Source organism: Anabrus simplex, chromosome 5 (assembly GCF_040414725.1).
Source record: "Anabrus simplex isolate iqAnaSimp1 chromosome 5, ASM4041472v1, whole genome shotgun sequence".
In the NCBI taxonomy this organism is placed as follows: domain Eukaryota; kingdom Metazoa; phylum Arthropoda; class Insecta; order Orthoptera; family Tettigoniidae; genus Anabrus; species Anabrus simplex.
Genome location: NC_090269.1, coordinates 55,843,076 through 55,858,414, shown reverse-complemented (window position 1 = coordinate 55,858,414; position 15,339 = coordinate 55,843,076). Strand labels below are relative to the sequence as shown.

The 15,339-nt window shown below is 42.2% G+C and overlaps 1 protein-coding gene across 1 annotated transcript in view; it reads right to left on the bottom strand.

Moving 5' to 3' along the window:
* Nucleotides 1-728: 728 nt before the first annotated feature.
* Nucleotides 729-15,339, bottom strand: part of LOC136874323 (uncharacterized) — a 150,193-nt gene continuing 135,582 nt past the window's right edge. Inside the window, exon 6 of the mRNA XM_067147966.2 lies at nt 729-1,097. Coding sequence (XP_067004067.2) covers nt 1,009-1,097 — 89 coding nt within the window. The 3' untranslated portion in view covers nt 729-1,008. The remainder of the gene's footprint in view (nt 1,098-15,339) is intronic.

The following is a 15,339-nucleotide window of genomic DNA, read 5'->3' as shown; positions in this document are numbered from 1 at the left end:
GTTGTAAAGTCTGCTATTGCCTTGAAGAGGCTTGAAAAACTGAGAGCATGTCAGCTCTTTTCTTGTGTGGTAAAAGTGCCTCTGGGAGCCCTGATATGGTTGGTAATCGGGAGCAAGTGCTCCATGTATTAGGTCTTTTTTTCTGCCCTTTTGAACAAATTGTTGCTTGGTTAAGATCGAACTAGGAGCTCTGAATTGTAAAATTAGGGCTCACAGCCCCAAGAGTGTTTAAAGGTTGTAATCTTGGATCCTTATAATTATTGGTACTAAATTGCCATACCGTTGTTGTATCATCTAGTGATATGTTGTTAAAGTTTTGTTATTCTTGCTGGTAAAAATTAAGAAAAATGTAACCTTGTTAAAGTTTTATATTAACTTTGATTTGGTAGTTAGACCCATTCACCCCGGCACCTTCTTTCACCTCTGTGTTCCACAGATAAACCCCGGAACAATTAAGTTCATAATTTTAGTTCACTTCCTTTTCTATTGATACCATCTGCATAATTGATCTTCAGTAACATCACTACCGTCATTCAATTATAGTATCAATACAGGTTTAAAGTTGTTAGAAAATAAAGTGTTAAGTTATGTACACTGAGGGAAGGTGTTTTATTAGTTCATACATGACTTTGTTTTTACTTCCTTATTTTTACAAGGACTTTAATAGGAGTTATTATTTTTAAGTTTATCTTTCCTTTGCTTTAATATAACAGCATATTTATGTGTGTTTCACATAATAAAAGTTTGTACTTGTCTGTAGCACAGTAAATGAATAGAAAAATAAATACATTTTAAAATTTTGTCGCATTATTTCATATTATAATACACAAGCTGAAACAGCACTCTAGTTACACATATCCGCTGCTGCAACAATCTTACGAACAACTGTGTGTCGATGACCGATCGCTAGCACAGAACGTACTGACCTCGCGCCCTCTGTTGTGGCTGCATGTGGTTCATTCATATCACCCGCTGTCAACTATTGTGTGAAGCTCTTTTTTGTTCTTATCAACTGAGGGTGACGATCACTTTTTCACCTTTTCCAAGTAAGAGTTGGTAGAAATTGAACACCACCAACATGCTGTACAGAAGCACTCCTGAAACAATCGGAAATTTCTCAGTAAATAGGTTGAACTACCACATTCCAGGGATGTGAACAAGGAGTAGGGAGATGTTCGCAGCCTCTCGCCAAGAATCCTTGGAGATGGATGAATGAATGAAAATAAGGCGAACAGGCACAAATGTGAAAAGCAATATCATGAAGGGAGTGTTCGTAATATATCCTCAATATGCAATATGTTACATATAACTGTCCAACACCGTAGTGTCACATTTAGCACTATTAGCTGCCGCGCTCGAGCACCCGGGTTCGATTCCGGATAGTCCCTGGAATTTAAAATTGGCAAGAGGGCTGTTATATGATTAAATAGATACAAGTAGTATAAGTGGACAGTTCTGCGGCCTCCACCTCCACCGGCTCCCCGCAGAGGCCTCCTCGTCCTCCTCCTCCTCCTCAGGCCCTTCTTAGAGGCCCTCCTCCTCCTCAGGCCCTCGGGAGAGGCCTCCTACTCCTCAGGCCCTCAGGAGAGGCCTCCTTCTCCGGCACTCGGGAGAGGCCTCCACCGCCATTGCCACCGTAGGCTCTCGGGAGAGGCCTCCTCCTCACGCTGGCTAAGAGCGCGACCCTAACCTCACATCCGCCATCTTCGAGGAGCTTAACCTAACTTTTTATGCATAAGAGAGCTAGCCTAACCTCATGGAAGGGCCTAACCTCAGTTTTACAGCGGGATGCCCTTCCTGACGCTTAAGAGAGCGACCCTAACCTCACATCCGTCATCTTAGAGGGGCTTAACCTAACTTTTAACGCACAAGACAGCAAGCCTAACCTCATGGACGGGCCTAACCTCAGTTTTACGGCCGGATGCCCTTTCTGACGCCAATTACACAAGATGGCGGCTATATATGGCTCCTTATGAGACGCCTTAAGTGTGCTTGCGCAAGATGGTGGCTGCAAGATGGCTGCTATACATTGGCTCTTATGAGATGCCCTTGGGATGCTTGCGCAAGATGGCGCACACAAGATGGCAGCTATGCATGGCTCCTTATGAGACACCACCTTACCTCACATCCCCTATCTTAGAGCGGCTCAACCTAACTTTTGACGCACAAGACAGCAAGCCTAACCTCATGGAAGGATCCTAACCTCAGTTTTACGAGCGGATGCCCTTTCCAACGCCAATTACACAAGATGGCGGCTATACATGGCTCCTTATGAGATGCCTTACGGGTGTTTGCGCAAGATGCTGGCTGCAAGATGGCTGCTATACATTGGCTCTTATGAGACACACTTGGGATTCTTGCGCAAGATGGCGGACACATGATGGCGGCTATACATGGCTCCTTATGAGACGGCTTAAGAGTGCTTGCGCAAGATGGCGGCTATACATGGCTCCTTATGAGACGGCTTAAGAGTGCTTGCGCAAGATGGCGGCTGCTCTTATGAGACGGCTTAAGGGTGCTTGCGCAAGATGGCTGCTGCTCTTATCAAGAAAGCTAGCTTAGACGCTAACGTGCTGTGCTGGTTCGATTCATTAAATTCAGGGCTTAAATGTAAAATGTTAAATATCTCGAAAACGGTGCATCGTAGAGCAAAATGGACAAACTTTTTCTGCCCAACACTCAGGATCGCAGTATCAGGAACATGATAACATAAGAAAATATAGTCTAATGATGAGATCAACGGTTCGGTTCCTACTTAGGCCCTTTGGCATTTGGTCTGTTTTAGCTTGTCTTGAAGCAAGTTTTCGTAACTTGATCAGGTCTTGGTATGGTAGAGACTATAACGTACCGTGCTGGTTCGATTTATTAAATTTGGGGTTTAAATGCAAAATGTTAAATATCTCGTAAACGGTGCGTCGTAGAGCAAAACGGACAGCATTTTTCCGCGTAATACGTAGGTTTGCAGTATCAGGAACATGATAGCATAAGAAAAAAGTAGTTTAATGATGAGATCAACGGTTCGGTTTCTACTTAGGACCTTTGGCATTGACAGCTATCTAATTCTACAAGATGGCAGCTATACATAGCTTCTTATGAGACAGCTTAAGGGTGCTTATGGCTGCTGCTTTTATGAGACTCCCTAGGGATGCTTGCGCAAGATGGCGGCTACAAGATGGCTATACATTGCTTCTTATGAGACGGCTTAAGGGTGCTTGCACAAGATTACTGCTATACATAGGCTCTTAAGAGACGCCCTAGGGATGCTTGCACAAAATGGCAGCCACAAGATGGCGGCTATACACACCTCCTTATTTAGACGGCCTAGGGGTGCTCGCACAAGATGGCGGTTATACACAGGCTCTTATGGAGAAAGCTAGCTTAGAGGCTACTGCGCAAGATGGCGGCTGCTGTTATGCATGCGATGGAGGGCAATTTCAAATTCCACGTGCTATTGTTTGAAAACAAAGCTACGTTCTTTTTGACAGCGACCATCTTTAATCAACAGAGCATCGTGCTGCCATCTTTAGCTACTACATTTGAAATGTGGTGGCGGCGATGTCCACGTGACAGCTGTCGTCCGCCATCTTTAATTAACAGAGCCTCGTGCTGCTGTCTTTAGCTACTACCTTTTAAATGTTGTAGCGGCAATTTGAAAAAATCTACGTGGTTTTGATAGCTGTCAGCCGCCATCTTTAAACAATAACGCATCGTGCAGCTACCTTTACGGCACTAATCCTCATCGTGGTGGACGGTGATTTTAAAAATTCTGCGTGCTTTTTGACAGCTGTCATCTGCCATCTTTAATCAACAGAGCATCATGCTGCTATCTTTAGCTACTACTTTTGAAATGTGGTGGTGGGTAATTTAAAAAATTCCGTTAGCTATTTTCTTTAAACAGTAAAACTTTAGTTCATTCGCGAACCTAACCTCTCATCTACCATCTTGAAGGAAACTATCCTTAGTTTACGTCAAGTTGCCCTTCCCAACGCTAATTAGCACTTAGAGAGGTTACTACACAGGATGGTGGCTGCTGTTACGACCTTCTCCTCTGATAACATGCATCGCGAAGGCTAGAGTGAGCACGTGCTGTAGTGATGACATTGTGCAAGTCAAGACTTGACCGTTTTCTCAAGAGTTTTTTTGCTATTGGCTTAACGTAGCACTGGCACAGATATGTCTTATGGCGACGATGGGACAGGAAAGGGCTAGCACTGGGAAGGAAGGGGCCGTGGCCTTAATTAAGGTACAGCCCCAGCGTTTGCCTGGTGTGAAAATGGAAAACCACGGAAAACCATCTTCAGGGCTGCCGACAGTGGGGTTCGAACCTACTATCTCCCGAATACTGGATACCGGCCACATTTAAGCGACTGCAGCTATCGAGGTTGGTTTTCTCAAGAGTAAGGAGGCAAAGGAATGCAATAAGTATCATCATGAAAGCAAGAGTGTGCATGTGCTGCAGCGATGACGTCATCATAGTTGTGCATGTTTAGATTTGCAGATTACAAAAGAAGTGAATGAAACATAACAAGACTAGAATCGAACACTGTACTCGACACAATATGTGTTCAGAACATATCAGAAATACATTTGTTCTAAGAAGATCAGATTACCTCACATTCCTTGTAGGGCTAAATGGCTAATAGGCTAATAGGCTAAAGGGCTAATGGGCAAAAGGGCTAATGGGCAAAAGGGCTAAAGGGCTAATGGTCTAAAGGGTTAATGGGCTAGGGTAACTATCCTCTCCTTATCCGGGCTTGAAACGGCTCTACATCTAGAGGCGGAGTTAACACCCTAAGGAAGAGAGAATGTTGGAAAATAATCTGTACGAATATAGGTACTCGATCGACTATTGTTGTGTAGCTCTGGTACCATACTGTTGGTGGCGTGGGATTATCAATAGGGAATCAACAGTAATGCACGTCAGTAGTGGTAATATACATACGATACTGATATAATATACAGTACCTAGCCACTTTATTAGACTCAACATAAATACACTGACTGACAGAGCAAATGCAACACCAAGAAGGAGTGGTCAGAACTTTATGCCAATTGCAGGGTAGACTGACGTCACTGAGGTATGCTCATGATGTGAAATGCGCCGCTGTGCTGGGCACGTAGCGAACGATAAATGGGACACGGCGTTGGCGAATGGCCCACTTCGTACCGTGATTTCTCAGCCGACAGTCATTGTAGAACGTGTTGTCGTGTGCCACAGGACACGTGTATAGCTAAGAATGCCAGGCCGCCGTCAACGGAGGCATTTCCAGCAGACAGGCGACTTTACGAGGGGTATGGTGATCGGGCTGAGAAGGGCAGGTTGGTCGCTTCGTCAAATCGCAGCCGATACCCATAGGGATGTGTCCACGGTGCAGCGCCTGTGGCGAAGATGGTTGGCGCAGGGACATGTGGCACGTGCGAGGGGTCCAGGCGCAGCCCGAGTGACGTCAGCACGCGAGGATCGGCGCATCCGCAGCCAAGCGGTGGCAGCCCCGCACGCCACGTCAACCGCCATTCTTCAGCATGTGCAAGACACCCTGGCTGTTCCAATATCGACCAGAACAATTTCCCATCGATTGGTTGAAGGAGGCCTGCACTCCCGGCGTCCGCTCAGAAGACTACCATTGACTCCACAGCATAGACGTGCACGCCTGGCATGGTGCCGGGCTAGAGCGACTTGGATGAGGGAATGGCGGAACGTCGTGTTCTCCGATGAGTCACGCTTCTGTTATGTCAGTGATAGTCACCGCAGACGAGTGTGGCGTCGGCGTGGAGAAAGGTCAAATCCGGCAGTAACTGTGGAGCGCCCTACCGCTAGACAACGGGGCCTCATGGTTTGGGGCGCTATTGCGTATGATTCCACGTCACCTCTAGTGCGTATTCAAGGCACGTTAAATGCCCACCGCTACGTGCAGCATGTGCTGCGGCCGGTGGCACTCCCGTACCTTCAGGGGCTGCCCAATGCTCTGTTTCAGCAGGATAATGCCCGCCCACACACTGCTCGCATCTCCCAACAGGCTCTACGAGGTGTACAGATGCTTCCGTGGCCAGCGTACTCTCCGGATCTCTCACCAATCGAACACGTGTGGGATCTCATTGGACGCCGTTTGCAAACTCTGCCCCAGCCTCGTACGGACGACCAACTGTGGCAAATGGTTGACAGAGAATGGAGAACCATCCCTCAAGACACCATCCGCACTCTTATTGACTCTGTACCTCGACGTGTTTCTGCGTGCATCGCCGCTCGCGGTGGTCCTACATCCTACTGAGTCGATGCCGTGCGCATTGTATAACCTGCATATCGGTTTGAAATAAACATCAATTATTCGTCCGTGCCGTCTCTGTTTTTTTCCCAACTTTCATCCCTTTCGATCCACTCCTTCTTGGTGTTGCATTTGCTCTGTCAGTCAGTGTATCTTCATTTTTCTAAAAAAAATGTTATATTAACAGAATTTTAATGGAATATTACACATTCACTAATGGATAGCATTGCAGTATGTTTAATTTGCGATATCATACCCAGTTTTAAGACTGAAATTCTAATATTTAGTCAGTCCACCCTTAGCTTTTATGACTGCTTGCACCCTGCGAGGCATACTTTCAATGCAAGATGAAGCTGCTGCTGACAACTTTTCATTATGGTTCCAATGAAATATGATCTTTTCAAGTAGTTGAAGCTTGGTAGTGATACACTCTTTACCAATTTCATGTTTCAGACATTGCCACATATTCTCAATCGGGTTCAATTCGGGTGAATTACCAGGCCAATCCAAAATAGGACTTTCTTTCTCTTTCAGAAAAGCTTTAATAGATTTTGCTGTGTGGCATGGAGCCCTATCTTGCATGAAAATCTTGTTTTCACCTTCACTAAACCAGTCCTTCAATTGTGGGATCAGTCTCTTTTCAAGTATTTGTCTGTACTGATCCTGACGCACTATACCCTCCACAATCTGAAGACGTCCCATTCCCTTTCCACTTATCACTGACCGAATCATGACCTTGGTAGGATGTTTTACTGTTTTTTTGCTAGTTGTTTTACGTCGCACCGACACAGATAGGTCTTACGGCGACGATGGGACAGGAAAGGGCTAGGTGTGGGAAGGAAGCGGCCGTGGCCTTAATTAAGGTACAGCCCCAGCATTTGCCTGGTGTGAAAATGGGAAACCACGGAAAACCATTTTCAGGGCTGCCGACAGTGGGGTTCGAACCTACTATCTCCCGAATACTGGATACTGACCGCACTTAAGCGATTGCAGCTATCGAGCTCGGTGTTTTACTGTTTGCTGGGCGCAATTCTTCTCATATTTTTCACTAGACAATCTTCTTACAAACCGGAATTTCTCGCTTGACACCTCAAAAGTTGATTCATCACTGAAGCAAACCTAGAAATTAAGATGATGTGTATGAAATTTAAAGTTGTAAATACTCGTTGGAATTTTTCTAGCAAAAACATCATTTGTTAAGGAATTTATATAAGGAACTTACCCTTTTCCAGTCTTTTGCTGTGAAACGTTGGTGTTTTCTTGCCCACTGTAGCCTCCGTTTCATCATTCGCTCAGTAATTTTGGCTTTCTTAGCTGGTCGACGACATCGGTACCCCAAGCTGCAAGTATGTCGATGCACTGTTCTCTCAGAAACCTTGATACCACTGTTGTTCAGTTCGTGGGTTATAGTAGCATAAGATGCCCTTCTGTTTCCTTTCACAATTTTGACGAGCAAACGTTCTGCTCTTGGAGTCAGAATTTTCTTCCTACCACAGTTCCCTCTTCTGATCTTCGGGTAATCTCTCCCAGTTTTATTTGTATTGCTTATACGACACACAGAAGTCTGCAATATTTCTCATTGTATCAGATTTCCATGCTGCAAAAGTCCCTTCACAAACTCAATTTTGCGAGGAGAAAGGTCCTGAGACTTCCCCATAACTCTGTTATCAAGAAATTGTTTGATTTCCCAAGTAACAAATTTAAAACCACTGCTACCTCAGAAAGTTCCTGTTATCAACACAGACTTAGTGCAAATATCTAAAATACAGCAAGGCAAACTGTTAAAGTTAAATATCAGTAAAACAAACACACATCTGACACAAAACCGCGGGAATTATTACCTCATATGTTTATGGCAAGGTAGGTACTAAGTTAATAAAGTAAAAAGGGCGGGAATTTGTAAAGATAATAAGTTCCAAAACTCACATTATTATCAACTATACCATGTCCTATAACGCAAGTATCAACAATGGGTTTGCTGTTACATAAATCCAAGAATTAGGGTGTCAAATGAAAATAATTGCTAAAAAGGTCCTTGAGTCTAATAATGTGGCCAGGTTCTGTAGTATAGAATTAGTAAATATGTATGGCTTAAGCAAAGAAAAAGAGCCACAGATAATAATAATTGAACGATGGAAACGCGCAGTAAGAAGGAGCTAGGCCAAGAAATGAAAGAATATAGGAACAAGAGAAAACCAAAGATTAACAATATAAATAAGGTATATTTAACAATAAACAAATAAATAATGAAGCATTTTGCAACAAGATAATAAATCGAAGACAAGAGTTCGATAGATAGTGAATTATATAGAGGAAACCTGAGAAGATAAGAGAAATGTGTGCCATATTTACAATATAGATTATAAGAAATGTATCCAAAAACCTTATGACCAAATACAAAGCGTACAATGAAGAATATAAAAGCTAAATAAAAAAAGGAGCGAAGCCTGAAAGAAAAGAAATGAGAAAGGAAGGGAAAGAGGAAGTGGGGTAAGGATCGAACTGGGTAAAGGATTTTCTTCGTCGGGTGTCTCTATGTTGCGGGATCTGTTATGATATTTATAATACAAAATAGCATACAACCAAAGAGGCGGATGATGAGATTACAATTTTTACATTGTCCGTAGCACAGTTCGGGATTGAAAGGTTTTTGCAGAAATAAAGTCTTGCATATGTGATTTGAAATTACAAACTTAGGCCGGCGGAAGAAAAGTTCAGCTGTGGTAGATGGCCCAACAGAAAATTTAATGTCTAAATAACATAATGATAAGTCTTGCTCACCAAATTACTTGAAGAAATAACAGTCCAGATGGAAGTGACATTATACAACGTAGCACAGTTATTTTGGTGCTCCACCATCCCGGGATGAAGGCAGACTCGATTTTTGGAGCAGCGGAGTGGGAATATATAGCAGTACAGAATGATTGAGAAAAGTAAAGAGGCTGAAAGCCAGCAAGTTCCAGAAGCGTCATTACCACGTGTCCAATAGGTAAGCACCAGCACACACACGACGGAGAAGGTGAAGCGTGGAGAGGATGACGTCAGAGTCATGTGATGAATGGAGTAGCCAGACCACAGGTGAGCGGTGTAGTTGAATGCGTGGAGCAGCGGCGACGTGATCGGAAAAAAGGCAGCATACAAGGTAGGCAATATACGTAGTATAAGCGGAGATCGTAACACTATGTACTACAGAAGGATGACTTAGGTGAGGGTAAGCGCTGGGATTGCAGGAAGGTGTTTAAGCTGTTGTACTGTCGAGAGACAGAGAGCTATTACTTAATAATACCTTCACGACGTAATTCTTGCTCTATTTTCAAAAATATTGCTTTGTACTCTGTGTAACCACCATCAAGATAGGCTCTTAGCAGTTGCAAACGTTTTACGAGTACGTTGGGGTCTTTATAGTATCTTATGTTTACATAGGGCAACAAAGGTTTGTTGTGAACTTTGAGCCTATATGCAGACAGTTGATGTGTAGGGACTTGTTTTGATGTAATACGGTACGTGTTTCAAAAGTAGCGTTTCTAGGTACAAACTTAACTTGTTTCGATAGCAATGAAGCGTTGAAATTTTCTTCTTCATCATCTTGCATCTCTTCTTGTGATGTTTGCACTGCGACAGAACGTCTAGTAGGCTTAGAAAATGAAGTCAAATCATCAAGCTCAAATGGCAATGAAACATTGAGATCTTTTTCTTCTACTTCCCCTTTCCGACTGGTTTGATCAACATCATTATCCTTACTATCATAATCATGATCTTGCCTGTCTTTATCTTGAAGTTTGTGCTTAGTAACAGAACGTGTAGCAGGCCTAGACAACAAGGGAGAATTAAAAATCTCTCGCAGAGGTGTACTTTTTAAAAATAAATTAGTGTTCGCTTGTCTACGGTTGAGCTCTTCGTATTTTCTTCTCGATGAATCTACATTACACGCAGCTTCATGACGTTGAGCGTTGTATGCGTTCTTGAACTCTCTTCTACAATGTTTGCATTGAAAAATTGTCCTACATGATATCTCATTACGTCTCTTGTGATAGCTTCGGGAAAATGCTTTTCCACACTCTTTGCAAATATACCTAGAAATAGGTTTTTCCATGACGGATTTTTATCCCCTACTAACAGATTTTTCTTTAAATCCGCTAGACACTTGTTACTTGCTATTTCGATGATGCAAACAGCTAGCGATTAACAGTAAACAAACACAAAAGTGTATAACCAAGGTAGCAACAGTGAGGTTTAACCCCGTCAGGATGGCAGCAGTGAGGTTAGCGATGTTCTGTTGTTGGATTTTAAATTCTGCGCTACGACATGCATAAGGTGGCAGCCTTGAGGCTTAGCGCCGTGAAGATGGCAACAGTGAGGTTAGCGATGCTCTATTGTCCTTAAAAGTGAGGTTAGGGTCCGTCAAGCGCTCTCATTGAGCGCGGTCTTTCACAGCGAAGACAAGTGTTATTCATCTTAGTGTGTGCAAGTTGCTACCTTGGTAGCATAGTGACTTAGTATTAAATATCGTGTGCTATATTCTGAGTGCTATTGTGTTTTTCATGTAATTTATTCACTATGGCATTTGATAGTGGGGGAGGAGGAACTAACCGTAGTCCGAACCTCCTAGAGGGTGGCAATTTATTGGTAGATGACCCAGTTGATATGGCTAATTCAATTATTCTCAATTCAGATAATAGGGAAGACGACTCCATGGATTCTCTTGAGGATAGACCTCCTAACCGAACACAAACACCAAGCACCGCCATTCAACAGTCTGACAACCCACCAATTGGGGATGAACAGAATACTAATTCACATACAATTCCCAGAAGTAAAATTCCACCAGCAACAAGATATCCTGGCAAACATATGGGCCCCTATCTTGTGTTTGATGAAGCAAATGACACCAAAAATGTGGGTAACTTACTCCCAATGGCATTGGGTAGGCTCTTTTATGAACGGAAAATTCCGGGTATCAAAGCTATTCACAGAAAAAGGATAAAAATCGGATCCAATTAACTTGTTTCACAGCTGACGCTGCTAATCATTTTATGCAACACCCCGTTCTCAATGAGAAAAACCTGAAAGCTTATATACCTTCCTCCAATGTCTACAGGGCCGGTTTAATAAGGGGAGTGGATTTGACATTATCTGAAGATGAAATTAAGCAATTTATAGATTCACCTGTGCCGGTTATAGGTGTCCAGTGCCTTAAACGAAGGAAATCTAACACTGATTCATTTAAGTATGTTCCGACTTGAGCTGTGAAGATCACTTTTGAAACTCAAGCTCTCCCTCCCTTTAGTGTCATTTTGGATGTTCAGGTTTTCATCTTTAATCCTATTATTTGCAAACATTGTTAATGTTACGGACATACAGCTCACAATTGTCGGGTGAAAACTCCTCGTTGTGGCCGATGCAGCAATAACCATGTCACGAAAGACTGTCAACAAACGCTTGTCAAATGCCTACTGTTGTATACAAGGAGCTTGATATACAAGGCACAACATAGACGTTTATTACTTGGAAATTTTCATACAGTATGTACACAAAAGGAACGAAACTTGTCTTGATGTTTAATATACTGCACACGTTCAATGATAACATAAATTAGTAGACTGAGCATCTGACAATTATTTACAGTTATACACATTAATATTTCTATGTACATTGAGTTCTGTCTTGTTAAGATAGTCTGCTCGGATGAATGAATGTCCGTGATAGTTGAAGACTATCTGTAGTTGGTAGAATGACAAGTGGAACTTGTAGAAAGTCCGTAGTAGCAGAGTGCTAGTTAGGAGTTGTAGAACTTGCAAGGAACTTGCGGTAAAGTTCATGAATAGCAGAATGCTTGGATTGAAATCGGAGATCTTGCAGGGAACTTGTGTTAAAGTTCATGAGTAGCAGAATGCTAGGACAGGATGCACAACGGCGATATGGGAGGCAGGATACATGAGGCAATGTCCTGAGTTGACACCTCCTGACCAGAGTTAGTCCACCTGTTCAGAACACTTATTTAAGATGGTACCTCCGTGTCTGACATACGGTGTAGTCTGTTCGCTGGACACTGTGGGAGTGCCTGGAGAGGTGGAAACTTCGCTCAATTTATAGCGCTGGGTGACGTCACAGACGATTATGTCAGTGCACTGCAGTCCACCTCGTGATCTCTCGAAACGTTGATGCTGGGCAGGCTGCGGAGCTTGCAGGCGGCAGAGGACACACACAACACCTACATTGTGATCAGAATCACCAGGTAGGATCCTCTCGATGTGCTGTACACCAACAACAGATGGCTATTAAGATGCATATGAGTACTGAAAACGTTTCCTTTGAAGAATCCGAAAATAGATGCAGCCCGTTACCTATAATCCTACCATACTACCTCATCATTTTCCGTCCTTAGCTGAAACTCTGGTAACCAGACCTGGTAATTTCAACCCGCGTAAATGCAAAATCACTACCTATGTACACAGGGAAACTCGTCCACCCCCACGTCCTGGTTATGATAGGGAGACCTATCTCAATATAATACAAACCCCCCCCCCCCCCCCCTCAACAGAAAAATCACCAGCTACCCAAACTCCGACCACCCATACTATTACACCCGCGGTCCCTACTAATCTTGCTAGCGAAAGCGATCAGGGAATAACCCCTTCCACATCACAAGTAACCCCTGTTAAAGATTTACGTAAAGAGATCCAGGACGACTTTGTTAATCTGATGGAACTAATAGGTCCAAATGTCCTATGGAGACACTTATTAAAGTTGATACTTGATAAAATCCTCCCCCCAAAAAAATTATATTAACTTTTGCATCAAGGGATATACTATCGAACAATTAGATGGTCCAGGATAGGGTGGAATTGCAATTTTAATTAAGAATTGCCTACCCTATCATCTTCTACAATCGGAACAGGCTATAGCAGGCACTTACTTTCAGCGCATACAAATAAAAGATTTTATCTTTTCTACTTTTACTGTCCTCCCGGTATACATGGTTCCTACCATAATTGGTCCAATTTTTTAACCAATTTACCGGTGCGAAGCAAAATATTATATTTGGTGACTTCAATGCTCATCACATAACCTGGGGAAGCAAGAGCAATAGCTCCAAAGGAACTCATATCTTAACCTCATCTCTTCAAGTCAACCTCACCATACTTAATGATGGATCACCCACCCAGCTAACAGCCCCTACAAATGCTCCGAGTGCGGTGGATCTTACTATATGTACCACGGATATAGAACATAAATTATCTTGGCAAACTATTAAGGATCTTCATGGTAGTGATCATTTCCCCATTCTCGTTACATGGTCTAATCACAAGCCTCTTTCAACTCATACGCTTCCTCGGATACCTACACGCAATCTGAATGATATGGATTACGATCTCTTTTCGCAATTTATTCAGGATTATTTCAGTCATACCTTTAAAACGACATCCGCGGAATATGATTCGCTTTTACACTGTATAAAATCGTATCTCGACATCTATCATCCAATCATTTACAAAACCTCAACCAACCATAATCCGACGCTCAACATTCGTTGGTGGGATCAAGAATGTGAGGCCTGGATTAGACGATGGAGAAACCGGATGAAAAATTTATGAAAACATTTCACTTTTACTAATTATATGCAATATAAACGAATCTGTGCAAAAATTAGATGTTTATTTAACAATAAACATCGAACCGCATGGAAAACCTTCATAGAGAGTATTAACAGTACTACATCCAGCAAGATCATCTGGGCCAAAATTCGCTCTCTTAGTAACTCTCGGCGCACACACCAACCTATCGCTTTATCTCCTCCTCAATTATATCAATTCTACTGCAATCTAACACCTGATTTTGTTCAGCCTGAATACCTCTTAAGTTGTTCACACCCATCTAATAAATATCTAACTTTGATGAATCCTATTACACATCAGGAATTAGAAGTCGCCCTACAAAAAAAAAAAAAAAAAAAAACAAAAAAAAAAAAAAAAACAAAACAAAAAAAAAAAAAAAAAAAAAAAAACTACATCCCCAGGACCAGATTTTATAACTTACAAGATGCTCAGCTCCCTACCAATTAAAGGCTAAATCCATCATTCTTAACCGGTATAATAAAATTTTAACAGATGCCTTAATACCATGAGACTGGAATAACTTTGACATCATTCCAATACATAAACCAGGCACAGACCCTTTACAACCTCAAAATTACAGAGGTATAATATTAGGGTCCTGTCTACGTAAAACCTTTAAACGCATCCTTCTCCGCAGATTAATATGGCATCTAGAGTATCATAATGATTTACCGAAAGGTCAATTTGCTTTCATAAAAGGACGAAGTACCACAGACGCCTTAAATATTTTTCTAACGGACCTCTTATTAGCATGGTGCCGAAAACAAGATACTATAGTGGTTTTTCTCGATGTCAAAGGAGCTTATGATAATGTTGATCTTCACATTTTGTTTTTAAAATGACACAAGTTAAACTTCCCACTATCCCTTATTCATATATTTAAAAACCTTTTACTAAATCGAACATTAAATTTGAAGAATTATAGACTTAACGCTTGTGCACGAAAGGCTAATGTTGGGATTCCGCAGGGGGATATATTAAGCGGCATACTTTTTACTTTATATGCAAGTGATTTGGAAAGAGTAGTAACTCCTTATGCACGTATATTGCAATTTGCAGACGACATACTGATCTATACCACACAAAGTAACGTCGACCAATGTCGTCACTCCATCTCCCAAGCCCTCTCCCATATACATACGTGGGTGGACCACCAAGGTTTAGAAATCACACACTCCAAAAGTGATGCGGTTATATTTACCCAAAAACGAACATATGATAAATCTGCACTACCATATGCCAACCACCATATTGCTATTCAACCCTATACCAAATATTTGGGAATTTTCATAGACAATAAGTTAAATTGGAAGACACATTTTGCCCAACTGAAGTATAAAATTGAAAATACAATCCAAATCTTTAAGTCCTTAACTCGTACAAACTGGGGATCGGATCTGGCCACATTACTACTTTTATATAAAAATTCAATCCGGGCATGGATAGATTATGGCTACCAT